The following is a 23819-nucleotide window of genomic DNA, read 5'->3' on the forward strand; positions in this document are numbered from 1 at the left end:
CAACTAACGCAGTGCGTTAGTTGCGTTGCGTTAGTTGCGTTAGTAGCCCAACTTTCTGCTCCCCTAAACGCAGGGCGCTCTGCTTGTCGCGTTTCTTTCTTTTGACCAGCGTTTTTGTCCGGCTTCGAAAGTTCACATTACATGGGAGCCACGAAAAACTCAAATTTTTCCGCGATTAGGCGTGCTGATTGGAATTAACTGCACATGCACTGAGTATCCTTGTGCTAAAACGCGTATACAACTCAAGAACGTGACACAGGATTAACCGCGTGTTAGCCCCGACGTTATGAAAATCGGTCAACGCCATCGGCTCCAGGGCCTCCTTTTAGGGGCCTTTTCCGCTTCGCTATTGAGTTGTACTCGACTATAGTCGCGTCGATTTCAAATCGATTCAGAATTAACCCTTCCTTTCATTCAACAAAGTGCCAAGGAAGATAAAGACGTTCTGTGAAGGGAATTCCTCACCCCTGAAAGACATTTGCAGCTTACTCTTAGAGGCTGCTGCTGTATTTGTAATAGGGGAAACGAATAAGTGACAACGATTGAAGATCTGCGTATCCTTTCTCGCTTACCTTATAGCCCGTAGACCGCCTGCTACAAAAGGCTTGACTTGAGAGATGACGCATAGTGGTGGGCTCGGGGATAATTGAGACCGTTCGGGGTTTTTCAGCGTACTACGCTGACATCGCACGGAGGACGGGCTCTTTTCGCGTTTCGCCGCCATCCGAATGCGGAGTTGCCGCGGTAGCGGCGATTCGAACCCGGAACCTTGGAATCAACTGCCGAACGCCACAGCCACTGAGTGTATGGGAACCTCCAATCGTTTAGCTCCCAGCGCAGCGGTAGTACGGCTGCGCCTGGAAGTGATATTTTGAAAAGGTGCTGACAGAAATCCGTGACGTCGAATTTAGAAAAAACGTATTCCGGATCTTGAACGATTATTTGAATCCTTTGTTTTGTGGCTGGTGGGAAATTTTGTTTTTCTTTTATTTTGGCGACCTGCGTGGAGCGCAAAACTGTCGGCGCCGGGTGTGTGATATGCATTTGGGTCAAAACAAACAACAATGTGCCGCATATATATAGTGCGGCCCGGCGCCGGAAGTTGAGACACGCGTCTGATCTTATCATCGCCTTCTGTTCGCTGGAGCGATGCGAACGGGCGCCCAGCTTGGCTTCCGTAGCCTCTGGCTTGAGGGGCACTACGTTAGATAGTCTCGTGCGGCGTCTTTAGAGATAAGGCTCCATCCGATGCAGGTGCGCGTTGATAGCGCTTCTTTCGTTTTTATTTCAATTGTAAGACATTCATGCTTGCGATCCTATTTGTTTTTTAATACAAAAGCATTATATGGCTCTGTCGCGTCAGGAAAAAGTGTCCGCAAATTTGTCCGCACGATTACGTCGTTCTCTGAAGATAAATGTGTGAGAGTGTGATTGTGACAGATCGTGTGTGATAAAATGTTGCCGTGGGAGAAATTTGCTTGATGAGGTTTAGTTTAGTTTATGGAGTTTAACGTCCCAAAGCGACTAAAGCTATGAGAGACGCCGTAGTGGAGGGCTCCGGAAATTTCGACCACCTGGGGTTCTTTAACGTGCACTGACATCGCACAGTACACGGGCCTCTAGAATTTCTCCTCCAAAGAAATTCAACCGCCGCGGCCGGGATCGAACCCGCGTCTTTCGGGTCAGCAGCCGAACACCATAACCACTGAGCCACCGCGGCGGCGATGAGGTTTAGTTGGTCAGTTAGTTAAATGTAAAAAAAAAACATGAGAAACAAACAAACTTACAAGTCAAAATAGCCATGGACGTCGATATAGTACATGGACGTCAGAACAGCCACTGACATCGATATAGTGTGTGGATGTTGTGCTTTCGCATTGCTCCAATGTGGGTCACCGCAGTAATCTCAAAGTGAAGCTCCATGAAACATGAAGCTCCTCTAGATCCCATTCGAGGCAAGCTGAGCCGAACATGAAGGCGAACTTTAGCAGAAACAGCTCCCGGCTGAGTGAAAAACTTTTTTTTCCCCTCCTCGTTAGCGTTGGTGGGCTAACCGAGTAATGAACTCGGTGTGGGTCTGCCGATAAGCTATCTCGCTGTGATCTGCGACGATGCCAAACTTCTAAGTGAACCGAAACGGAAAAGAAGCGGACAACGCATATCGTTCACACAGCTACTGAGACTTTTATTGCCTCTATTCGCTTGTATACCAACAGGACTCCTTCTGACGTGCTATCCAGGCCGCGGCGGTCGCATTTGCATGTAGGCGAAATTCAAAAGTCCAGTGTACTGTGCGATGTCAGTGCACGTTAAAGAACCCCAGGGGGTCGAAAATTATCCGGAACCCTCCACTACGACGTCCCTCATACCCCGAGTCGCTTTGGGGCGACCAAACCAAACACGGGCGCCATTTTGCGCTACAGCGCTCAGCTTCAGTGTAGTGCAAGCCGGACGAGGGCTGATTAGATGTGCTTGCAGCCTCTGTGAACCACAAAATGAGTTCGCTGTGACGTCGGTGCACACTCCTTAGTACGGAGCTGTTGTGCCGGGGAGAGGGAACCGTATCTTTTTATGTTCACACTATATACCAAGCTCATATACCTCATATATTTCCGTAAGCGCATGGGCAACGAACTCTTCGCTTTACATCAGAAGATCCGCCGTACTATCCCCGTTTTTTTCGTCCTGTTGTGCGCGCTGCGTTTGTAGCCGGCAAGACTTCCTTGCCTTGTTCGCTGCTCAGCGTTGCTCTCCTGAGATAAGGAACTTCAGCACCTGCTAGCCCCGCGAGCAGGGAGTGCCGTAAAACAAGCCGAAAGCATGTTCCCCTACTCGGCTCGTTGTACGGTTTATTCACAAAGAGCACGGAGAGAAAGAGAGAGCTGGGGGAGGGGATTTAGAGGGCGTTATTATGTGCCGTAAACTACGGGACAAACCTCCCTCTCTCCCCTCGCTTCCAACAGCATCCAGCTGGCGAAAGGAAGAGGTGTGGTGGCGAGGGGGTACAAGTGTCGTTAGCTCTGGGCGATCACGACTTTCGCGCGTTGACTGGCCATGTCGGCCGCTATATGTGCTTCTGCGGCGTCTGACGATGCGTTGTTGTTCCGCGGGTGCCGTGAAAGACGTCGGTCACGAGTCCTCCGCTCTTCACGGACAGCTGCTATAGCTCGCGTGCTAAGCGGTGGGGCAGTTCGAGCTCGTTTATGGGTCTCTCCGTCGCTGTCTGTCGGATGGGCTCCACCTACTTAGCCAGGGCCCAGGGCAGCTGCGGCGTCGGTGGTGACAACGCAGCGTTTGCTCGCTTGCTTCGCAAAGAAATGCCGTTTAAGAATAAGCGATGTCCAGCCCTTTGGACGGCTGCAAAGCCGCATTGTACTCAAGTCTTCCGTGAAGTTGTGCCTGCCGTGAACTACTGCTGAACGGGAAGTCTGGCTGTATAATCTAAGCGCTGAAAACGTGACTTATTAACGGAATACCTTCTGGCAAGCTAGCCGGTGTATGCTGCTTAGTAACCGATGAAGCTGAAGTAGGATGCGCGCAAAAGCATCAGTGTCTTCATTAAATGACCCCAGCATCCCGCTATGGTGAAGAGGGCGACATCGAAGGGGACAAGGAGAACTAACAGGTACGAGAAGAGGACCTCAGCGGTGGCCTTGTGATTTGAGCATCCGCCTCGTGTGCCGAAGGTTCGGGGTTCGATGCCCAGTGCCGCCGGGTACACACCGGTGATACAGTGGGTACAAGCTTTCCCCTGGCCTTGTCCTCGGCTTAAAAGGGGCGAAATGCTCGGGAAATGGGTCTTTGAGCCCACCTTGTGTATACGAAGACACCCTGGCTGTCATCATCATCATCACTATTATCATCAGCAGATATGAGAAGTCGAAGACGAGATTAGAGTGAAAGATGAATGAAGGAACATATCTCTCTGGACGTTCGTATTTGACACAGCTGACAGAATTTGAACCTGTGCGAGGAAACCCCAATGGGTTTTGATAATCCTTCTCTTCTCATTGATCTATTTCGAGGGCTATATTTATGGCCAGAGGGCGCTCAGCCGACGAGCCTGAAACGGCTGCAGTAGAGCGGAACGGAAAGACGACTTGCTGCCGATTATAAGCACAGATTTTCTATTAGCAGCTACAATCCGTGTAACTGCTTCTATTAGCTGCTGCAATGACTGAAATTTTGCGTGCCTGTCTACATTGTGGGTTGACTCTTACGCGGTAGCGGAATCCTGAAAATTCATTTAGGCCACATTTTCACTACACTCTGTTGATCTGTTGAGCAGACCAGGGTAGGGAAATCGGCGGCTCGTTACGACATACACATTACTGAAACAAAGAAAAACATAGGGGAATGGTTTTCTTTTTTTGTGGTTTTGATCAATGACAAGTTAGCAGTGTAAGCAGTTTTTTTTTATCTGAAACGTAATTGATTAGAAAATTAAAATACACATCCCGCCGGTGGTATCCGACCCCAGAACCCTAGGCCGGTCGCGTACGGTGCTATACCAACACGGCCACAGTTAGGCTACACGCTACACACATTGCTGGAAAGTGTAAGATTGGAAAGCCACCTTATCTCAGTTGGTAGAGCACCATACGCGAGCGGAGGTTATGTGTACGAGTCCCATCGGCTGCATTTGGTTATCTTCTGCTTTGTTTTCTTATCAGTTATCGTTCAGGGAAAAAATTGCTTATACTGATAAATTCCCATTTACGAACACCGTAAAGAAAAAAACAACATTCCTATATGTTTTTCTTGGTTTCCACGGTTGTTGGCCTCACTATATCGCACCACTGGTGGTGCAAGTTAATCCTTACCACTTGCCGACCCATCGGCAGGTTGCCGTTTGGTGCTTGTGAAGTAAATATTGCACATGCTGAACGGAGTTGTTTTTCCACAAAGCAAGTGACGTAGTCATAACCCCCTCACTGAAAGTGCCTTTGTTTACACGTTCTCCACTTCCCCAACTTTTGTTACCTTGGCGTCGCATAACATGGAAACAACTCGCTACGGCGGTTGAGCTGAATCCACCCGTAACTCTCGGCCGGGGCTATGTGCTCTCCGAACGCAGCCCTGACTGGAGGGGGGGGGGGGGGGGGGGGGGGGGGGGTGAGCTCCGTACGCAGGAGGAAGTGAACGCTAATTGCATCGCGTGCGTTTCGCACAAAGGCCAACCGCATGCAATTCCGAAAAAAGGAAGCTGCGCCGCACAACTCGAGCCCCAGGATGCGCGCATGCGTAATATAGGTGTAGACAAAAAGAGAGTCACGCGAACTGTGGCCCTGACGGAGGAAAAAGAAATGATGGCGGGAGAGAGGGGAGGAGGAAGGAAGGGTCAGCCCTGTTGATAACGAGAGCAGGGACAGGACGCCCATTGCCGGAATGGGGAGGATACATACTATCTGTGGTCGTGAATAGAGAGTCGCGTCGTAAAGCGGCCGCTGTTCAAATACGACTGCACTGCGAATGATCCGGAGCGGGATCAACAACACGATAAAAGAACAAAAGCCTCGAATAACGGCTGGCGACGTGGCGACATCCGGCCGTCCGGGCGACGTAAGGTAATGCGGTCTGTGCGCATGACCGGTATTTTTTGTCGTTAGAAATAGACGTCGCCTCAATGTAACGCAGCGCTACACAGCTGTCGGGAGCACAGCTTTACGGCAAGTGAAGTGCCGGGTTTAACGAATTTCTGGAGCTGGCTGGTAATAACGAAGTCGGGTAGGTGGCTTGGACGCCCTTGTGCGGCCTGGAAAAAAAAAAAAAAACTGGCTCTGTATCTGCGGAAGAGCATAAATCTCCCCTCATGTCAACCAAGGACTGCTTCTCGCATGGCCAGAAGGCACGCACGTATGCGGAAAAAGGAAAGCCCCGCCTTTGAAAGGGGAAAATGTGCTCCTGATCCTTGAAAACGCAATCCTTTGCAGATTCGTAAATGCCATCTACGTTAGAGCGTGTCGTAGCGCGGCTGCATGTCTCGTGATGATGATGATGATGATGAATCTTTATGGAGCAAGGACATCTGTGGCCAAAGATCGCCATGGCACCAGGTTCTTTTTTTTTTTTTTTACATCTACTCAAAATAGGGTCAAAAGCACATTTCACACGGATCAGGCCAGGGGAGAGCTTGTACTCATTGTGTTATCGGTGGGTATACCCGGCGGCACTGGGGATCGAACCCCCATCTCCCGCATGCGACGCGGATGCTCAAGCGACTAGGCCATCGCAGGGGTGCGACTGCATGCCTGCTTAGCTATTTACGCTTCCAGGTAGAAGCTTTTCCCTTCGAAAATATTCGGAATGACACTACACGAATCTGCGCTGATGCGCAGAAAGTGAAGTGCACACAATACAAAAACTACAACCGGAGTCGGATACCTTGACACCCCTGGAAGCTTGTCGGAAAATTTAATTTGAAGTCAGGCTCTGGTTAAAGGGGTTGTCATTTTATTAATAATTACTGTTTTCACAATAAAATGACAACCCGTTTAACCAGAGCCTGACTTCAAATTCTATCTTCCGACAAGCTTCCAGGGGCGCAATTTCAGGGCCGCCGCGGTGGCTCAGTGGTTATGGTGCTCAGCTGGTGACCCGAAAGACGCGGGTTCGATTCCGGCCGCGGTGGTCAAATTTCGATGGAGGCGAAATTCGAGAGGCCCGTGTGCTGTGCGATGTCAGTGCACGCTAAAGAATCCCAGGTGGTCGAAATCTCCGGAGCCCTCCACTACGGCCTCTCTTTCTCTCTTTATTCTTTCACTCCCACTTCGCCTTACGGCGCGGAGGCCTCTGTGGAGAATATAAGTCAGTTTAGTGCATGCGTTCCCTTACGACTGTATGCTTGTGAGTAGGTGTGTCATCAGAAAGGAAGGAAAAAGCATAAATTAGAAATCAATGCTTTCACCTTCAATGAACGTAAGTCGCCTTAAGTGACCTCCATAAATTTTTATTTATCTACTTTGTCTATCGTGTCCACCCACCTCTACGTATAACGTCATCCGGAATAAGTGACGTTCCTGAATTTAAGCCCGAGTGCATTTTGCTTCACTGCGCACGTTCCCTCCGCCGACTCGGCGCTTCGAGACTGGGACGATTAATCGGCACTCGAGCCGTGCTACATGCAAGTGTAGTGTGGTTCCAAGAGCTGTATCTAGTCACCTCCATGTGACGAAGCGTAATAACGAGAACAGAACGAAGCTGCATGCGGTTACGGCTATGGTTTTGTGCGCCGCATAGGAAGAGGTCGCGGGTTCGATTCCAGGCCCGCTCTGTTACGTTGCGCTTCTGTCGCGAAGAAATACAAATGCGGAAAAAGAATAGACTCAGTGTTTTAATAATTTGGTGCTAAGAAAAGGGGTCGGTGAAGGGTAATAAACATCCCGTTAAACAGTGAATTATACATAAAATGAAAGTTAACCAGGAGCGCTCCTGTACGGGGCTTATCGCAGCTCGCTCAGCGTAGCTTTTAGACTTTTTTATTTATTAATACTGTGGGCCTTCTTCAGGCTCTTACAGGAGTGGGTCAAGTCAGGGGTAGAAATAACCGCATGCCGCCGCGGTGACTCCGTTGTTGTGGTGCTCGGTTGCTTGACCCGAAAGACGTGGGTTCGGTACCGGCCGCGGCGGTTGCATTTCGTTGGAGGTGAAACTCTAGAGGCCTGTGTACTGTGCGATGTCAGTGCACGTTATAGAACCCGATGAGGTCAAACTCATCCGCCGTCCACTACTGCGTCCCTGATAGCTTGAGTCGCTTTAGGTTGTTTAAACTCTAAAACCAAAACCGGTATTTTTTATGACTACGGTAGTAGTAATAACAGTAGTCATGGAAAACTAACTAGCCCAACTTCAAGCGCCGACAGGCTTCCATATTTATATTTATTCCTACGTTATAAAGGTTGAAAATGTATTTCATTGCAGCTGTTTTCCGACAGCAAGCAATTGCTAAAAATTAAATTATAAGTAAGTGGCGCGCAGCTCCAATGTCAGCCTTGCAAGCTCCACGGGTGTGAAAGTACGCCCTGCTCGGATAGCGAAACGGAGGTGACCTCGCGTCGAGACGAGTAGCTACGCTTCTTTTTTTTTCTTTTTGAAGTCGGAGCCTTTTGTTCTCAGCACGCGTGACGGCTTTCTTTCCTTCCTCGAGTCCTTCTTTTCATCGAGGAGAAACCTTCCACTTCTCGCCTCGTTGCTCCTGAGTATATTTTTTCATTATTACTCCGTCCGTTGTCATCATGGCGTCGCTATAACCCCGGCACGACAACGTCTTACTTCCTGCGCCAGCGCCATTTGTGAGAGGGGCGGTTCTAATTGGTTTGTCCTTGATAACGGTGGGACTTGTTGCATTCTCTTCCGCACCTGTGCTCCCCTCTACCCCGGTACCAGTGTGGACAAAAATAACAGGCGTTTATACACCTTCTTTCATGGGCGTATAGAGAAGCGACCGTTGGCGTGGTCGGCCTCGTGTCTTCGCGTAGCCGATGGAAGTTTAGGAAGTGATGGCCGCCAAGGCACGAGTGTTTGCCGCGCATGATATAAACACGTGCACGGCGCAAGGGCGGGCGCTATCGCGCAACTGATACTTTGGTTCGGGACGGTTTTGGTTCATATAGTCGAGTAAAGCGCGCCGCTACAGGGGTCAGGAACAGAGAACGTCGCAGAGCGTGGCGCTAGTAGGCAAGGGTGTCCTATGTCTTTCTGCGTCCTCTATCACTGCGGCGCCATGCTGTTTACCACTGCGCACGTATGCTTTAAAAAGACACTGAGGGCGAATAGAAGTTGACCTGTATGGTAGGGTACGGCATTGTAATCACAAAGAGACCACTCGCACAGAAAGAGGAGCTTTTACAAGCTGTAAAAGCAAACCAGCTTTTATAAGCTGAAAAAAAGAAAAAAAAGAAACGAAATACAGGTGTCGCCATCGCTTGGCCCATTTGGCAAGTGTATGCGTCGACACATTTTATAAGTGCGAATCCCGGAGGCTACGCTACACCGCCATTTACTTCTGAACGGCGGTAGCCCGTCCTTCTTCGCTAAGGACGTCATGAGTCTGAGTCGACTGGCGGGAAGGTTTCTGAATGCAATTTTCTATGGCGTTAAATGTATCTTTTGCTGCAGGGCAGGCGTTGTGTACGTGTCCCTTTATTTGCACTGTTTTCCAGAGTACTTAAAAATATTTCTTATTAATGAATATTTTAACTAGTCCCGACAGTTCTGCTCTTTTATCACATGTGAAAATATTCGCGTTTAACGTGTTCCACGACGTTGAATATTTCAGTTGAACGGATGCCTGAGCTGAACCGAAGCCTACACTATACACACAGGTTTCTGGCCGACGTATAACCGCTTTCTGGGAGATAACATTGCATACCAGCTTCCTTGAAAATTGGTTTACGCGAAGTTACCTGGTAGCAGGCGCTGGTAGCAGGCGCTGGCAGAATTATAGAGATAAGGAGTACGCTATCGCCTTATACGTCCCTCTACTTCTTGGCTATTGGGAGGAAACTGGGAGTTGTGCTATATGCACCGCTGGTACTGTTTCCTTGCACGGCGTAGTAGACAGTAACGGACAGGAACAGGGCACATGAACTGGTACGTGGAGCCAGAACTCATCCCGTTTCCCTGTTCTTTTGGCCTGTTCCTGTCGGGCTGTTACGTGCCATTTACTATATCTAATTAACTAGCCTAAACCGCTAGTATAACACTGTACGTTTTTACTCAGTTCTGCAAGGGAAAGTAGGGAAGGTGCGGCTTCACTTGTAACTGACAACCCCGTAGACATCCCGCCGCAGAGGTGCACCTTGTTAATCCTGCTTTTTAGTACGTCGTGCGACGGCAACTCTGTGGTTATCTTTTTATGCAACACATGCACAGGTGGTTGAAAGTCCGTGCACAAGGCGTTAAAGCATTCCGACCTACACCTCTGTCGGGACTTCTTTTTTTTTTTTTTTTCAACTGTGAATCTTCTGTCTGCCTCACTCTTCCACCCTTTCATTTTTTCCCTGACTGGTTTTGGTGGGTTTTCCTGCGAAACAATCCCAGCACGCACCGATGGATACGTCCTTCTTACGTATACAGGCAGCAACAAACATATCAGCCCCTCTGATGAGTTCGGCGAAAGGACGCCGGGCGAGGAAATCACTCTGCGCCTCTCAATCCGTTCTCTTAATGGGACTCGTGATTTGTGCAACTATGGTTGCGCGATGCTGCCCGAGGGACGTCACTAACGACGCCGAGAGCGGATGTGCGAGTACTACGCAACAGCTCTGGGCGACGTATGGGGAAGCGGCGACGACGTGGGTGATTAGTTCGGTAGAGGCGATTATTAGTGAGGCCCTTCTTGCGTGACCAACGTGTCCGAAAGGAACTGTTTTGCGCGGGAACCAAATGACCTGGGCACGATGTTTGGTCGCAGTTTGGACCGCGTGACTAGAGAAACAGACAAACGCTTATGCGTCTGTCTCGCCCATGTTCATTTCATTTTCTGATTGTTTCCTCCGTGAATGCACATTCTGTGTTAATTCCAGAGTACCGCGGCCTCAGAGAAACGTGTTCCGTGAATAGATGCTGATTATTTCGTTTATTTTGGCGTAAATGTTTACTGGCATGGGGAACGACTTTGCTTTGCTTTTTTTTCTTGCGTAAGCCTAATGTCTCATGGATCTTCATCAAACTGTGCGCGCAGGTGCAAACGACTCGACTAGTAACTAGCCTGAATAAAGTTCGGGCTTGAATTTAGTTCTATAATAACAAACAGGTGCATTTCCTGCTGTCATCGTCATTCGCACTACTTCCATCAAGAATCTAATTCAACCATCCCAACTTTGAACCTTATCGCACAAAGTCATACACATTCTGTCGTGGAGATTGCGCGAAAGGCATAGTCTTGCGTTTACTATAACGAAACGGTTTATTACGAAATAGTGGATATAGCGAAGGAAGGACGATTCCAGTTGGAAGCTTGGTCAACACGGGCTATAACGAATCTAAGGCTGTAACGAAGTAATCGCCGGGCTTCTTCAACTTGGTTATCACGAGTTTGTTGAGTGCAATCAACTGTTCGTTGCAAGTGGCTGCCAGTGAATTACCGGTTTACATTAAATACGCATATATCGAGACATGCACCTTTATTGCAGCGGCTTTTAAAAATCCTCCCTCCTCAACCGCTGGTTCGTTTACGGTCAAACTTTACGGTCAGCTTGCATATTGTGGTAACTTTTGTCTCGTAGTAAGTTGGATAAGGGCATTTGCCTGCTTCGGCCGCGCTTTGTGCAAGCCCGGAATCGTCTACGCCGATATCGAGGGACGGAAAGACGCCAACGCCGGGCATCTGCCGAAGGGTGACGGTTGGGCCATTCCATTGTCGTCTGCAGAGACGCAGACGATTCCGTATTTGCATTATGCACGGCTGAGCCAGGCAAAGGCCCTTATCTAACTTTGTATACGAGACAAAAGTTGCCGCAGTATGCGAGCTCTGTGCGCGGTTTTTGCCGCAGACGATCAAGTGGTTGAGGCGGAGGGTTTTTAAAAGCGGCTGCGATAAAGATGCATATCACGAAATATAGGCAGTACAGTCTTGTTGTATTTTAAGTCTCAAAGGGCCACTGAGGACTAATTGAAGTTGGCCTGTATCGATATATTGCGTCATTCTCACTTCAGACACACTGCTTCCACTGAAAATAGAACTTTATAAGCTAGAAAAGATTTAAAAAATTTAACGTAGCTATCGCTACCACGGGCCATTTTCACACACAAACTGTTACGGTCATGATCTCTGAGGCCAGCCTACACCGCCATTCACATCCAAACGGTGATCACGGAGCCCTTTTCGGTCTTCACGTCAGAAGTTTGCAATTAGTGGTGGGAAGAAAAATGTGTGACTTCCAAATTTCCGAATCCAATTTTGACAGCTGCAAATGGTTCTTTTGTGGGCGAGAAAACGTCAGATTAGCCAGAAATAACGAGAGAAACGATTCTTATTGAGAACAAAAACTGCATGAAGTTGTCGTCACTGTAACTGAGGTGCTTCGAGGTCCTCAGCACCGTATTGACCCTTAGTCTGACGCCGTCCAGGACTCTTCTCCCATCGCGTCTGATTAAGACACTTGCTTCGGCCACTGTTGGTTTCTCACTTTCTAGCTTTCTTTGACGCCGCAAGTTCGGCCAGTAAAGAGCGGGCTCCTTGATGACGCTGCGCAACGTCACGATGACGACAACCTTACGTGGACATTACGCATAACGGGCCCGTGTTCTCTTCACATATGAAATGCGGCGGGGGTGCTGTATCCGACACCATTGCCGCGATCGAACAACACAGCAGTATAAGAGCGCCAGTCCTTTTCCTTCCCAAACCTCACTGGTCTTGCTCATCGAGAGTGAACGCAAGCATTGCAGGCGGCCGTCGGAGGCGCGGTGGCGTGGTGTTTCTTCATCTGCTCTTCTCATCTTGGCGGGGACTGGCGGCGCGAGCAGCACAGCGCGACGCCTTGTGCGCAGCCTCGACCACCCGCCAGACCGTGACACTGTTTCTCGGGAGGGCTGATGTGGCGGAGTGGGAGGGGGAGCGTCCTGCGCTGCGACGATGTGCGTGAAAGAACCCCCTCTCCGTAACCTCCTCCCATCTCTGGGCCCTCGGTTTATTCAGCACTGCAACCAACTACCCATATGCAGAGGCATGGCGCCGGGAGCAGCCGCTGATTCGCGGAGATGGATGCCCCCGGGCCATGAGGTCGCGCCCTCCGTTGGCACGGCTGAAATGCATAGACGAGTCTGCGCCCTTGAACTGCGGCGAGCCGCGAGCGCAGTCCCTTCGCGGAGACGAAAACCAGATGAGCCACAGTAGGATACATAGTACAAAAGTAGCGGCAGATGGCAACAGCATCCCATGGCCCGCAGTATGCTGTATTATTCCGTTATAACGAAACAATACAATAGAACAATGTATAATATAATATAATATAATATAATATAATATAATATAATATAATATAATATAATATAATATAATATAATATAATATAATATAACATAACATAACATAACATAACATAACATAACATAACATAACATAACATAACATAACATAACATAACATAACATAACATAATATAATATAATATAATATAATATAATATAATATAATATAAAACCTCATTATAAAAAAGTTTAAGGGGCTTGACGAATTCTTCGTTATAGCCGTAGCTTCGTTGTATCCCGTGTTGACCAAGCTTCCAAGAGGAATAGTCATTTCTTCGCTATATACATTACTTCATTGTAAACTGTTTCATTAGAGCGAGTCTGGAATTATAACAACACAATCAGAGCGCAAAGCAGCACTACTGCCATTCTATTAAATGAGTCGGGGTATCGAAGTTCTTGCCCTGATAAGTTGTCCTTGCGATTGGATTTAGGTTGAAAGTCTTGCGCTTAAAATGCAATCATGTGATCAGCTTTCGTTTTAGGTAGCGAAAAAAGTGTGACAACAGTCTATTTGCGCATCGCGGGGGAAGAAAGGATCGCGACCATGGATGTTGGCAAAGGTTTCATTGCAGACTTGAGTTTAACCACTACAGGAGGGCAGGCTCTTTCTTTGAACTTTCCTACTGGCCACGAAGTTTCTGATTTTAACAGAAGCTTTGTGCGTTGTCTGAAAGGCTGCATCGGAAAGCCTCTTCGGTAAGGCGACAAGAGCGTTCATTTGAAGTGTTATACACGTACTACTTACTATATTACGCAGTAGTATTGCGAGGCAAGCACGGGCAACTCGGCAAGGAGAGAAAATTGATTCGTGCAGCCAAGGTTCCCGTATTCGTGACGCCACCACCGGAGTTGACAACTGTTTATCTTACTACTGCATGCGCGTGACTCGACCGCGTGTCTGTGTGGCAGCCGCGACCGCCACGTGAATGGTATGTATACACGGAAGAAAACTCTGTTCCCTCTGTGTCGGCAGTCGGATGGTTGTCGTCGAAGTAAGCGGATACACTCCGCCTGCGTCTTTTTTCATCACATGAAGAGAGTTCGGCCTCGGTGAGGGTGTGGCTCGACGATCACGGAGTTCTTTGTTGTGCGCAATACTGGAGGAGAACGCGCTAAAAAAGCGCTGAACTTGTGCCTACGTTAGAATCTTGTTTTTCTGTTAGAAAAAAGCGAAACGCATCACACTGTCCAAATTTTATAGATTAACTCTTTTACTTAATTCGTTCCTAACAGAGCAGGCTCTCTCCTTATGCAAAGATTGTTGAGAAAGGAGTCTTCATTGGTGTAGTCCTGGACTCGGAACTCACCCCATGGAGACTTCCAAGACACTATGAGCACGTGTAAAAACGTTTTTTCTCTCTGTTTCTCTGAGAAAGGAGGGTATTTTAAAGGAAGAAAAAAGAGTCGCTCATCGCTGCGCTGTAGTGTACTATTACACTCCCTTCCCTTTGAAAAAAAAAAGGAAGAGAGCCCTTTTGTCAAAAGTTTTCGAGCCTAGGGTGTTCATTTCTGAGCCACGCCGCGTAGCTTGTAATGCGTCCTCAGTGATCAAAATCTTCGGGACGTAAGATTTTTGGTTCTACCTCCTCCAACGGGTAGGACTTCCACGAATGCTACAGGAGCCCCGTTAGACGACTTAGAAGCACACTCCATGGGCTCTAAACTTGTGGCATAGGCTGTACCTGCATTGATCAGCAGCTTCTCAATGACATTATCTTTATAAAGGTGTTTTCTTTTTATCACTTTTTTACTCTGCACCGTTTATTAGTTAACATTTGATCTTTTAATTCGGTGTCCCAAAATTTGTTACAAATTGAAGCGGCACGCTGTCTTTGTGGGTGTTTGTAAGCGGTATTCTGTGAAGCGGTACTAAGCGGTGAAGAGGTGCTGTGCGGGGAAGCGGGGCTGTGCGATGAAGGGGTGCTGTGGGGTGAAGCAGTGCTGCGCGATGAAGTGGTGCATTGCGGTAAAGTGATGCTGGGCTTTGAGGGATGCTGTGCGATGCGAAGATGTTGTGCGGTGAAGCGGACCTCTCAATCTGGGCGTTGGTTCCATGAGACAATCCTCTGTCTTGTCTCCAGAGCTTCGCGGTCTCGTTGCAACGTCCATGATATAGTACACTATGACGTAATATGTGTAGCGTGCAAATAAGATTGTAACGTCGGTCACATCCCATTTCACTTCCAGAGCATCACATCGCACTGCGCAAGAGACGAAGCTGCCGTTAGCTATATGCAGCGAGCTGGTCTACGCGCGAATTCGTGCAAGATGGAGTTCTGAAGTCAAGCGTCCAAACGGGAAGTTACTTTAGTAAGAAACTAAAGTAAAGTATGGACCACTGTTCAGGGAACATTCATTCGCGTTGCTGTCGCCGACAACCGGTAAGGAGCGGAGTCACAAGGCACATGTGCAATAAACATGTCCGGCTGTTCTTTCTGTCCATGTTCGTGGTGCTACATTGCAGCTCATGTTTACTAATGTATTCCGCACCAGTCTCAGGAAAGAACACCGAACATAATTTTGGTGCCTCTGTCCCAACATGCTGCCTTTGCGCGTATCGTAGCTACCGGTAGTGCTTCAGGCAGTTTTCAGTAGAAGCATGCCTCTTGTCGGCATCATCTGATTGACGCTTTCTGGCCGCGGGCTTGCGACTGCGCCCAAGTCGTGAACAGATTACGGGGACCTCGCTATAGTCTATGCGGTGTTAGCTTTCTCTGTTCCCTACCGCGTGTCGCCGCAGACCGGTACCAAAGCCTTCGTAGCGACCTGATCCTCCTTCAGTGCGGACCATTACGGATATTGTGCCGTAACTGCAACCCCCACCACGACTTTCTCCCTGCCTCGGAACGCTGTTGCTGCAAGCCACCCGTGCCAACAGGGCCATGTCGGCACATGACCGGCAACACGAATGGGAGCAGCCCCGACCTAAGTAGCTCCCCTATCTTCTAACACGTGGCAGCCACCGTTGCCTAAAATAGTTATGTGCAGCAACCGTGAAGACCTGCAACGAAGGTCCCGTGTCGCCACGCGGTCGTGGCTCTATTTCCATTCGTTGAAGTAGTTGCGTGCACACCTGTCAGAAATTTGGAGGCCGTGCCCATCCCTTTGCAGCTAAGCGGGGAGACTGAAAACATTTAGTCACTGTACCTCGGTTTGACGACTCTGGTGACCTTAGCTCGTGCTTATCTTCGTGGTAATAAAGAGCCTCATTCCCTCCTCTGCACTTCTGGTCTATCCGTCCGACCGAGATGGAGTCTGTCAGGCATACGTTTACAAAACTATTACGTCTTAATCTTCAACTCTCACGGATCATTTGAGGTTACTGTTCTTTTTCTGATCGATGACGTCTTTCAGCGGAGGGCTGAACAAAGTCATCATTTACGGTCACGTGATGACCTTGCCACCAATAAGAATGTACCACTACCTTGTCTACGGTCATGGCAACGCGAATGCGCCAAGTCATCCAAGTCTCGCCATCCGGTTCTGCAGGAAACAGAAAGTAGTGAAAGGGGAGTAACCTGTCCTCTAGTACACACCGCTTTACAAAAGAATGTGTGCTAGAGAACAGCTAACTCCTTCTTTTGCTCCTATATAGGCGTATTTGTGCTTCGAATGCACATTCTCATCCAGGTCGATCACATAGTGACAAAAAGGGATGGATTCTCGGAAGCGTAGGGGAACACTCGGATTTTTGGGTTACGGCATACTACGCATCATAACCGCATTGCTGACAGAGCCGAGAGCTGCGCAACACACCCGGGCTCAAGCCTCACAATGCTGCGGGGAACTAGTAATGGGTCCCCTGCGGTGGGGTTCGCCCAGTGCGTCCAACAATCGGCCTACTGTACGCGGGGCACTTTCGATCGCGACCGGCTTTGTATGGGCAGCGCGTGGCTGCCGTCTCCGCGCCCGATGGCTGCGCGGATTGCGGCCACCTCTGCTCCGCCGGATCTGGTTGCGCGCTCACCCGGAGCCGTCGAGATTGGACCTCGACGACGATGAAGGCTAAATAGCCGGTCACACACGGGCGCTTCTGAGACGGACGCGTGAAAATGTGACCCTCTCATTCTGCCCTTCCCTCTGCCCATCCTCTCCCCTGCCATGACACCGGAAATGGAAAGCTTGGAAAGAGCCAAGCGCGAGTGTACTGTACGGCTAGTTGGTATTCGACGTGTTGAGCTGGCTACCATAAGAAAAATGAACACACACACACACACACACACAAAAAAAGAAAAGCACAGGGGAAGCTCTCTGTCATGTGCCTGTCTTTGTGTTGCTTCGAAGCGTTGCTCATATCAACTCTTTACCAGAAAGGTGCGAATCAGGGGCCCAGTTGTTGCTATCGGCACTGCTGATCTATATACGGACACCATCACAAGTATAGCCGCGGCTTTCGGCATACAAATTTTCTGGTCGTGAGGCGTGTGACGTCGATGAAGAGGTATCGAAACGATCGACAAGGGAAGGGGATTGATGTATTTTGACGCTGTCCCACATCTGCTTGTCTACTAGTTTTATGGTGGCGGCGACAACATAGTGGCGAGACAAGCTCAATTGGCTGCGGGCTGCTGATGACGTCATGACAGTCCGCTTGACTCTTCACATGGTCCCTGCGGCGCGCGAAGCAGTAGCTCTGCGCTGGGTCTCTTCGACGCACCGCCACAGGCGGCTGACCAATCGGGTGTCGGGCTGAGCGTATGACGTCATGGCTTAAAAGATAGTGCGCGGTGACAGTGCCTTTATTTGTGAGACGCTGTGAAGCAGCGACAAGAGCGTGCTGACGCAGACCGGAAGGCCTGCCTGTTCATTGCAAGCTGGCGGTGCGGGCAGTTTACCTCGGGAGTTCCTGTGACCTGCTGAAACCTTTCCGAAGTGCTTGCCCGTGTGAGGCGTTTGAAGTATCGTGCGTTTGTGGACCGAACTATCGCATTTGATAATAGCGTAAGCGTAAACCACTCCTACTGTGGTCCGGCACCACAGTCGCGGATCGCTGCCTGGTCCGTGAACTCTGATTTTGACGCTGGCGCTAAGAAGGGACTACGACAGTCGGCATCGTTGTGTTCCGGGACTTGGAAACAGCAGCGCGGCATCATGAAGTTGAGCCCGACTGATTAGTCTTGGTCTTTCTGAGAACTTTTCAGGTTGGTCGAATACTTTTGCGTTCAATTTCTTTCTATGGCCTGCGCTCTGCTCAGCTGGTGAGTTGAGCGAAGCTCTTGTGTTGCTCTGTTCCAATCTGTCATCTTGGTCCTTGTTTGATTAGCTTCCGAAGGCCCTGTGGCACACCGAAGCTAGAAAGTGTAAAAAAAAATGAACAAAATGGTTCTTTTCCCGCACAAATCCTTTGTAGAAAAAAATCTTAACGCAGTGCATTGAGTAAAGCCTCGGGTGCACATAACGTCAATTCGCGAAAGAACCTGGAAGTAGTCGGAGCGAACAGCTCCTGACGTCGCTGATATAAACTGAAAGCTTGATTCCTTTTCTGCTGGCCCGTCGTGATGACCTGCTTTCACTGTTGATTGCATAGTCCTCTTAACGCGTGCGCAGTTCCTTTGACGCCTTGCGTGTTGATGTTAAACCATTTACAAAAGGGACTTCGACAGAAATTGTCGTGAAACTCTAGAAAGTTTTTTTCGGATCCGTGGAAAATAAATTAAGTGGATGTATCGGAAGTGCCAATACGCGGTTGACAGCAGTTGACCAAGGATGACTTGCATAACTTTAAAATTTTCCGTCAAATAGCGATCTAGGTCGGAAGTGCACGCGTGTTTTCTGTGAAAGAAGATGGTGGTCTTCTTTGAACCCAGTGTTCAGCGTTATTGAACGTGATACGTCCAGTGTTCCCCAACGCGTTGAACATATGTGTTGTGTTTAACACGGCGCAACGTAATCATGTTCAAGCACAGAGCAAGGACGTCGTTCTGTCTACTTGCTCCTGTCACATTTTCGATCTTATTCGAAACTCATTAGACAATGCGACCGGCAGCAAGCTATACTATAATGCCGAGTTAACAGCCCTTAAATGAGTCGGGTCTATTTCCTGCTTGTAAAATAAGGGTTTTGTTCGGAAGCTAATAGGTTCTTGGGCTTTGTTGATGGAAACACAAGAGTGCATGACCTCGCGCACTACCAGCGCGTTCTAGCGGGACAGCGAGGAATCAGCACTTAGTACCGTCGCTTCACGACAGCCCGCGCAATGGGCCCTGTTATCAAATTTTGCGCCGTCCTCAGTACAGTGTTGCTATCAAACGCAACCCCTTGACATCAGCGCGCCTTCGTTATGCCGCCTCGAGAGACAGTGTGGCGTCACTCCCACATTCGACCTCGTTGGGATCGTCTGATGCCATCTAGTATTTTCGAGCAGGGTCTTAACTGTGTGTTTTTTAGGACACGTGGGATTACGCTGTCGTGACCTCTGACAGGGGGAGGTACGCCATTAATATGTCACCCTGTTAGGTGCCCTGTTCGGCCTTCTGAAAGTCAAAGCCTTGATATTCCAAAGAATGTAAAGAGATTGACAGCAGAGGCGCTTGAATATCGAGTTCTTGAGTCGATGGTGCAAGCGATTTTGCGTTTCGCCTATGTTTCGTACGTTTGTAGCAGCCTCTTCATTAAACTTTCCGGCACGGCAAGTCGTTTGGCCTGCAAGCGAGTCGAGCGACTGCTGGCGTGCCTGTCTTTGTCAACTGTTCACTATGAATTTTCTTTTTTCGCGCCCGGTATTATCGGCGTCAGATCCCGCCCGTCAGTCGGAGCAAAGCGGAATAATTGCAACTGGTCTACGCCGTTTGGCAGCGCATGGAATATTGGCACGACTTGACGTAGAAACAGCCCGGCAAGAACAGCGCAAGGCAGGCAGGGCCTAGGCAGGGAGCTTACAAGAAAATAAATGAAAAACGGTCTTGGCAAGTTTTATTTCCCAAAGTGGGAAAACTTGTACCACTCGACGTTTCTCCTGTAAGCCATCAAAGTTAAAAAAAAAAATTCAGGAGCCACTGAATGTGAAGAGTCCTTCAATAAATGCGATGAAAGCCCTTTGTTCAAATTCGATTTGCCAGGCGAAAACGGGTTCTCCAATCTGTGACCATACGCAGTCTTTAAAGAAACCGACCTATACGTTTACGCGAACAAACGAACTTTGTATCGTTTGACGGCGCGTTAAGATCGAGCGCTTAGCTCAACAAAGTTAATAACGAAACAATCGATTAACACCGACCTATACGTTTACGCGAAAAAACTAACTTTGTATCGTTTGACGGCGCGTTAAGATCGAGCGCTTAGCTCAACAAAGTTAATAACGAAGCAATCGATTAACACCCGCCGCGGTGGCTCAGTGGTTACGGCGCTCGGCTGCTGACCCGAAAGACGCGGGTTCGATCCCGGCCGCGGCGGCCGAATTTCGATGAAGGCGAAATTCTAGAGGCCCGTGTGCTATGCGATGTCAGTGCACGTAAAAGAACCCCAGGTGCTCGAAATTTCCGGAGCTCTTCGCTACGGCGTCCCTCATAGCCTGAGTTGCTTCGGGACGTTAAACCCCAATAAACCAAACTAAACCAAGCAATCGATCAACAGACGTTACGGGTGCTAATGTGACTTCATCCATCACCGGTGCCTCAGTTTAGAACAGGGCTGTTCAGTTCAGGGAATTGTCCCTTTTTCATGATATTCGATAGGTAAGATTTGGAGAAAATTGGATTTCTGCCGAGTTTTTGAGAATTTTAGGAGCCGTAACCGCTCCACTTTTCTCCAAATTTCCGTAGTTTTCAAGCTGCTGTATGAAAAGAGCGTGAAACAGGGAGTTTTGGGTCTAATTTGCTGAATTTTCTGCTACGGCATGCATCACTTCTTCCGAAGCTCTGCTTCATTTGCTCAATCTCTGAATGTGTAGTCACCGGGACGTGCATTTTTTGCTTTTTCATTCAGGCCAATAAAAAAAGCGAGTCACATTGCAATCTTTCGTTCTGTGTTTGCTGAAGAATGAAATTTTGAGCTGGCTTTTGGTCATTTCAGAGAAGTGACGCAAGTTCTCACTTAAAGTCGCCAGTTTAGCCAATCAGAGCGCACACGATAGGTTTTGTGACGGTGTCAGCGACGTCATAGGACGATCTGATTGGTCGAAACTAAGTTGCGATTTCTGTTTCCTGGTTTTTGATGTTTTTAAATATTTCTACTTAGTATATTGAAAAACCGTATATTGTACTGGAGCCAGGGTACTCTAAGGAATGTGATTTAATTATCAACTCAATGTTAGAAAAACCCCCTGAAGTTGGCTTTTAAGTCACCCCAAGAGTGCTATCGCATACCACTTAATTTCACACTTGTCGCAACTTCTATTGCAACTTCTGTGTGTGTTTGCTTCAATTTCCTTGCAATTGTCGGTTTATCAACCGCCATATTCAGACTGCTAGCTGCAGTAGCAGCTACCCGCTATGCTCTGATGGTGCTGGCATTTGCATATATATATTTTTTTGTATTTCGATTGTCATCTACGATGCTGCCCAGAAACTAGGTTACTCACAACCCGGTAGGCACGTTGTGATGACGTCACAGAGTCGTGATTCCCTTTCGACCAATGAATTTAATTTCTATCTGCTAATGTGGGCGGGCTGCGCACTATCCTATGGTCAGGTTGCCACCTGCCACGGTGTGCAGGTTGTGATGACGTCACAAGGTGACGTGACCTCTTTCGACCAATGAATTTAATTTCTATCTGCTAATGTGGGCGGGCTGCGCACTATCCTATGGTCAGGTTGCCACCTGCCACGGTGTGCAGGTTGTGATGACGGCACAAGGTGACGTGACCTCTTTAGACCAATCAGGGTGGCCCATCAGAGCAGGTTCTAATGACGTCACATGGTCTTGTGACCTCTCTCCACCAATCGGCGACTTTAATCTCGGACATCGACGGGGTTTTGGTGTAACGGCAACTCGGATGCTATCGCGTTGAAAGTAAAACAATGCATGTATTAACTTGCCAATGCTGCCGCTGTTACGGGCTCAATGTGAAAAAAAAAAGAAAAAAAAGCAGCAAGCTCTTTTCCTCCTCTGCACCTTTCGCAGGCTCCCCGTCCGAACGAGATGCTCCGCCACTTCCACCGGGTGCTGGTCACCTGCATGGTGTTCCTGCCCATCTCGCTCGTCGGCATCCTCTTCGTGACCACGAGGTTGGACATTTCAACCAGTGTTTTCTTGCGTCTTTCAGATTGAAGTGAGAGCTGCGCCGCTATTTATTTCAGTGCAATAATCCCGAAGTCATCTTCGCTCTTGACGTCACAAGGTTGAACCCAGTGGCGGAAACAATTAAATCTACTTTTTTTTTTCAGCAATAAATGCGTCTTTTGCTGCAGGAGAAACTTGAGAGTTGCCGGGAAGAGCTGTATAATCGACTTTTATTGAGAGAAAAAAAGATAAGATGTAGTTGTCGTTAGTCTCTCTTGAAGTGATACAACTGGCTTGCGACGCGTTCCTACAGTTGACGTCTGGTCTACGGGCTGCTCGCAGCAGCTCTGCATACAGGGTGAACCAAATTTTTGGCTTCGTGTGTTCCCAGGAGTAGTGCTTCAGACGTTAGTACACATAGCTCACCTAGAGGGATACACCTATATTAGAGTAAAACGGGAGTGAAACTGCCCTCCAGCGCCCTATTTTCCTCTCCTTTATTTTTAGATCAGTTCTAGAAAAAAAACTGCAGCGTGCGTACTAATTATTCGAAAACTATTCGACTTGAGAACGCATTCAATTCGTTTCAAATAATTTCCAGGAGCACTTCAGGACCTCCATGAATTGCGTCAGATGTAGCTCTAATTGTCGATTGTCACTTCGCAGTGCTTAATTCTCAATACAGCGCATTTGGCTAAGTCACTGCGCCACGAATAAGCCCCCCCCCCCCCCCCCCCCTCCTCCCATTGGTTCATCTTCGCAGGACTCGCATCCAGCAGCAGTACGCCAACTCCGCCCAGGCGCTGACCGACAACGCTTCCTCGTCTCACGAATCGTGCGAACCGCGTACCAACATCGTCTTCCTCAAGACGCACAAGTGCGCCAGCTCGACGGTGATGAACATCTTTCTTCGCTTCGGCACCGAGCACGACCTCAACTTCGTGCTGCCCAAGTCCCAGTTCACGCACTACCTCGGCCACCCGGAGCCCTTCAGCCGGCGTCTTATCGCTAACATCACCGCCTACAACATGACCTACAACATCCTCACTCACCACACTCGCTACAACGGACGCGAGATGCATGAAGTCATGCCTCCGGACTCCGTGTACGTGACCATCCTGAGGAGGCCAGACACCCTTTTCGAGTCCCTCTACTCGTACTGCAAGCTGGACTCAATCTTCAAGAGGAACTTGACGACTTTCGTCCGTGACCGAAACCTGACGGGCTACCTGGCTCAGCACCGCGTGATCGATAGGCGCGTCGGCCTGAACCAGATGTCGTTCGACCTGGGCTTCAACGGACCCTTTAGCTCGCGGGAAGCTGTCGCCAAGTTCATCGAGGAGATCGACTCCGCCTTCGACCTCGTCATGCTGGCCGAGAGGCTGGACGAGTCCCTCGTTCTTCTCAAGCACCTGCTTTGCTGGAACACCACCGACATGGTGGCCCTGAAGGTCAACTCCAGGTACGCTTGTGGAGAACGTTAGACTATAGTGGAAAACAACTCAAGAAATAAGCGGCAGATGCCCATCAAAGGAGATCATCGAGCCAATGGCGGTGACAGATTTTAATGACACCACAGATAATCCGATTCAGCCGTCGTTATTTCCCATTCATCTACCACTCCCTGCGATTCCACGCTAGCAGGTCCTAGGGAATCTGTCAAGGAGGAGAATCGGTCGACG

At 48.9% G+C, this 23819-nt stretch overlaps 1 protein-coding gene across 5 annotated transcripts in view; it reads left to right on the forward strand.

The window, feature by feature from the left end:
• Positions 1 to 23819, forward strand: part of LOC149335378 (galactose-3-O-sulfotransferase 2-like) — an 87073-nt gene that overhangs the window by 59637 nt on the left and 3617 nt on the right. For 4 of the 5 annotated variants that reach the window (XM_089552071.1, XM_089552072.1, XM_089552075.1 and 1 more), the window contains 2 exons: positions 22039 to 22142; positions 22901 to 23599. In XM_089552071.1, coding sequence (XP_089408197.1) covers positions 22039 to 22142; positions 22901 to 23599 — 803 coding nt within the window. Of the gene's footprint in view, positions 1 to 16402; positions 18120 to 22038; positions 22143 to 22900; positions 23600 to 23819 lie in introns of those variants that run through there. The other variant, XM_089552073.1, reaches the window with a different exon arrangement.

This window comes from Amblyomma mixtum, chromosome 7 (assembly GCF_055824585.1).
Source record: "Amblyomma mixtum isolate Tamu chromosome 7, ASM5582458v1, whole genome shotgun sequence".
NCBI lineage: Eukaryota > Metazoa > Arthropoda > Arachnida > Ixodida > Ixodidae > Amblyomma > Amblyomma mixtum.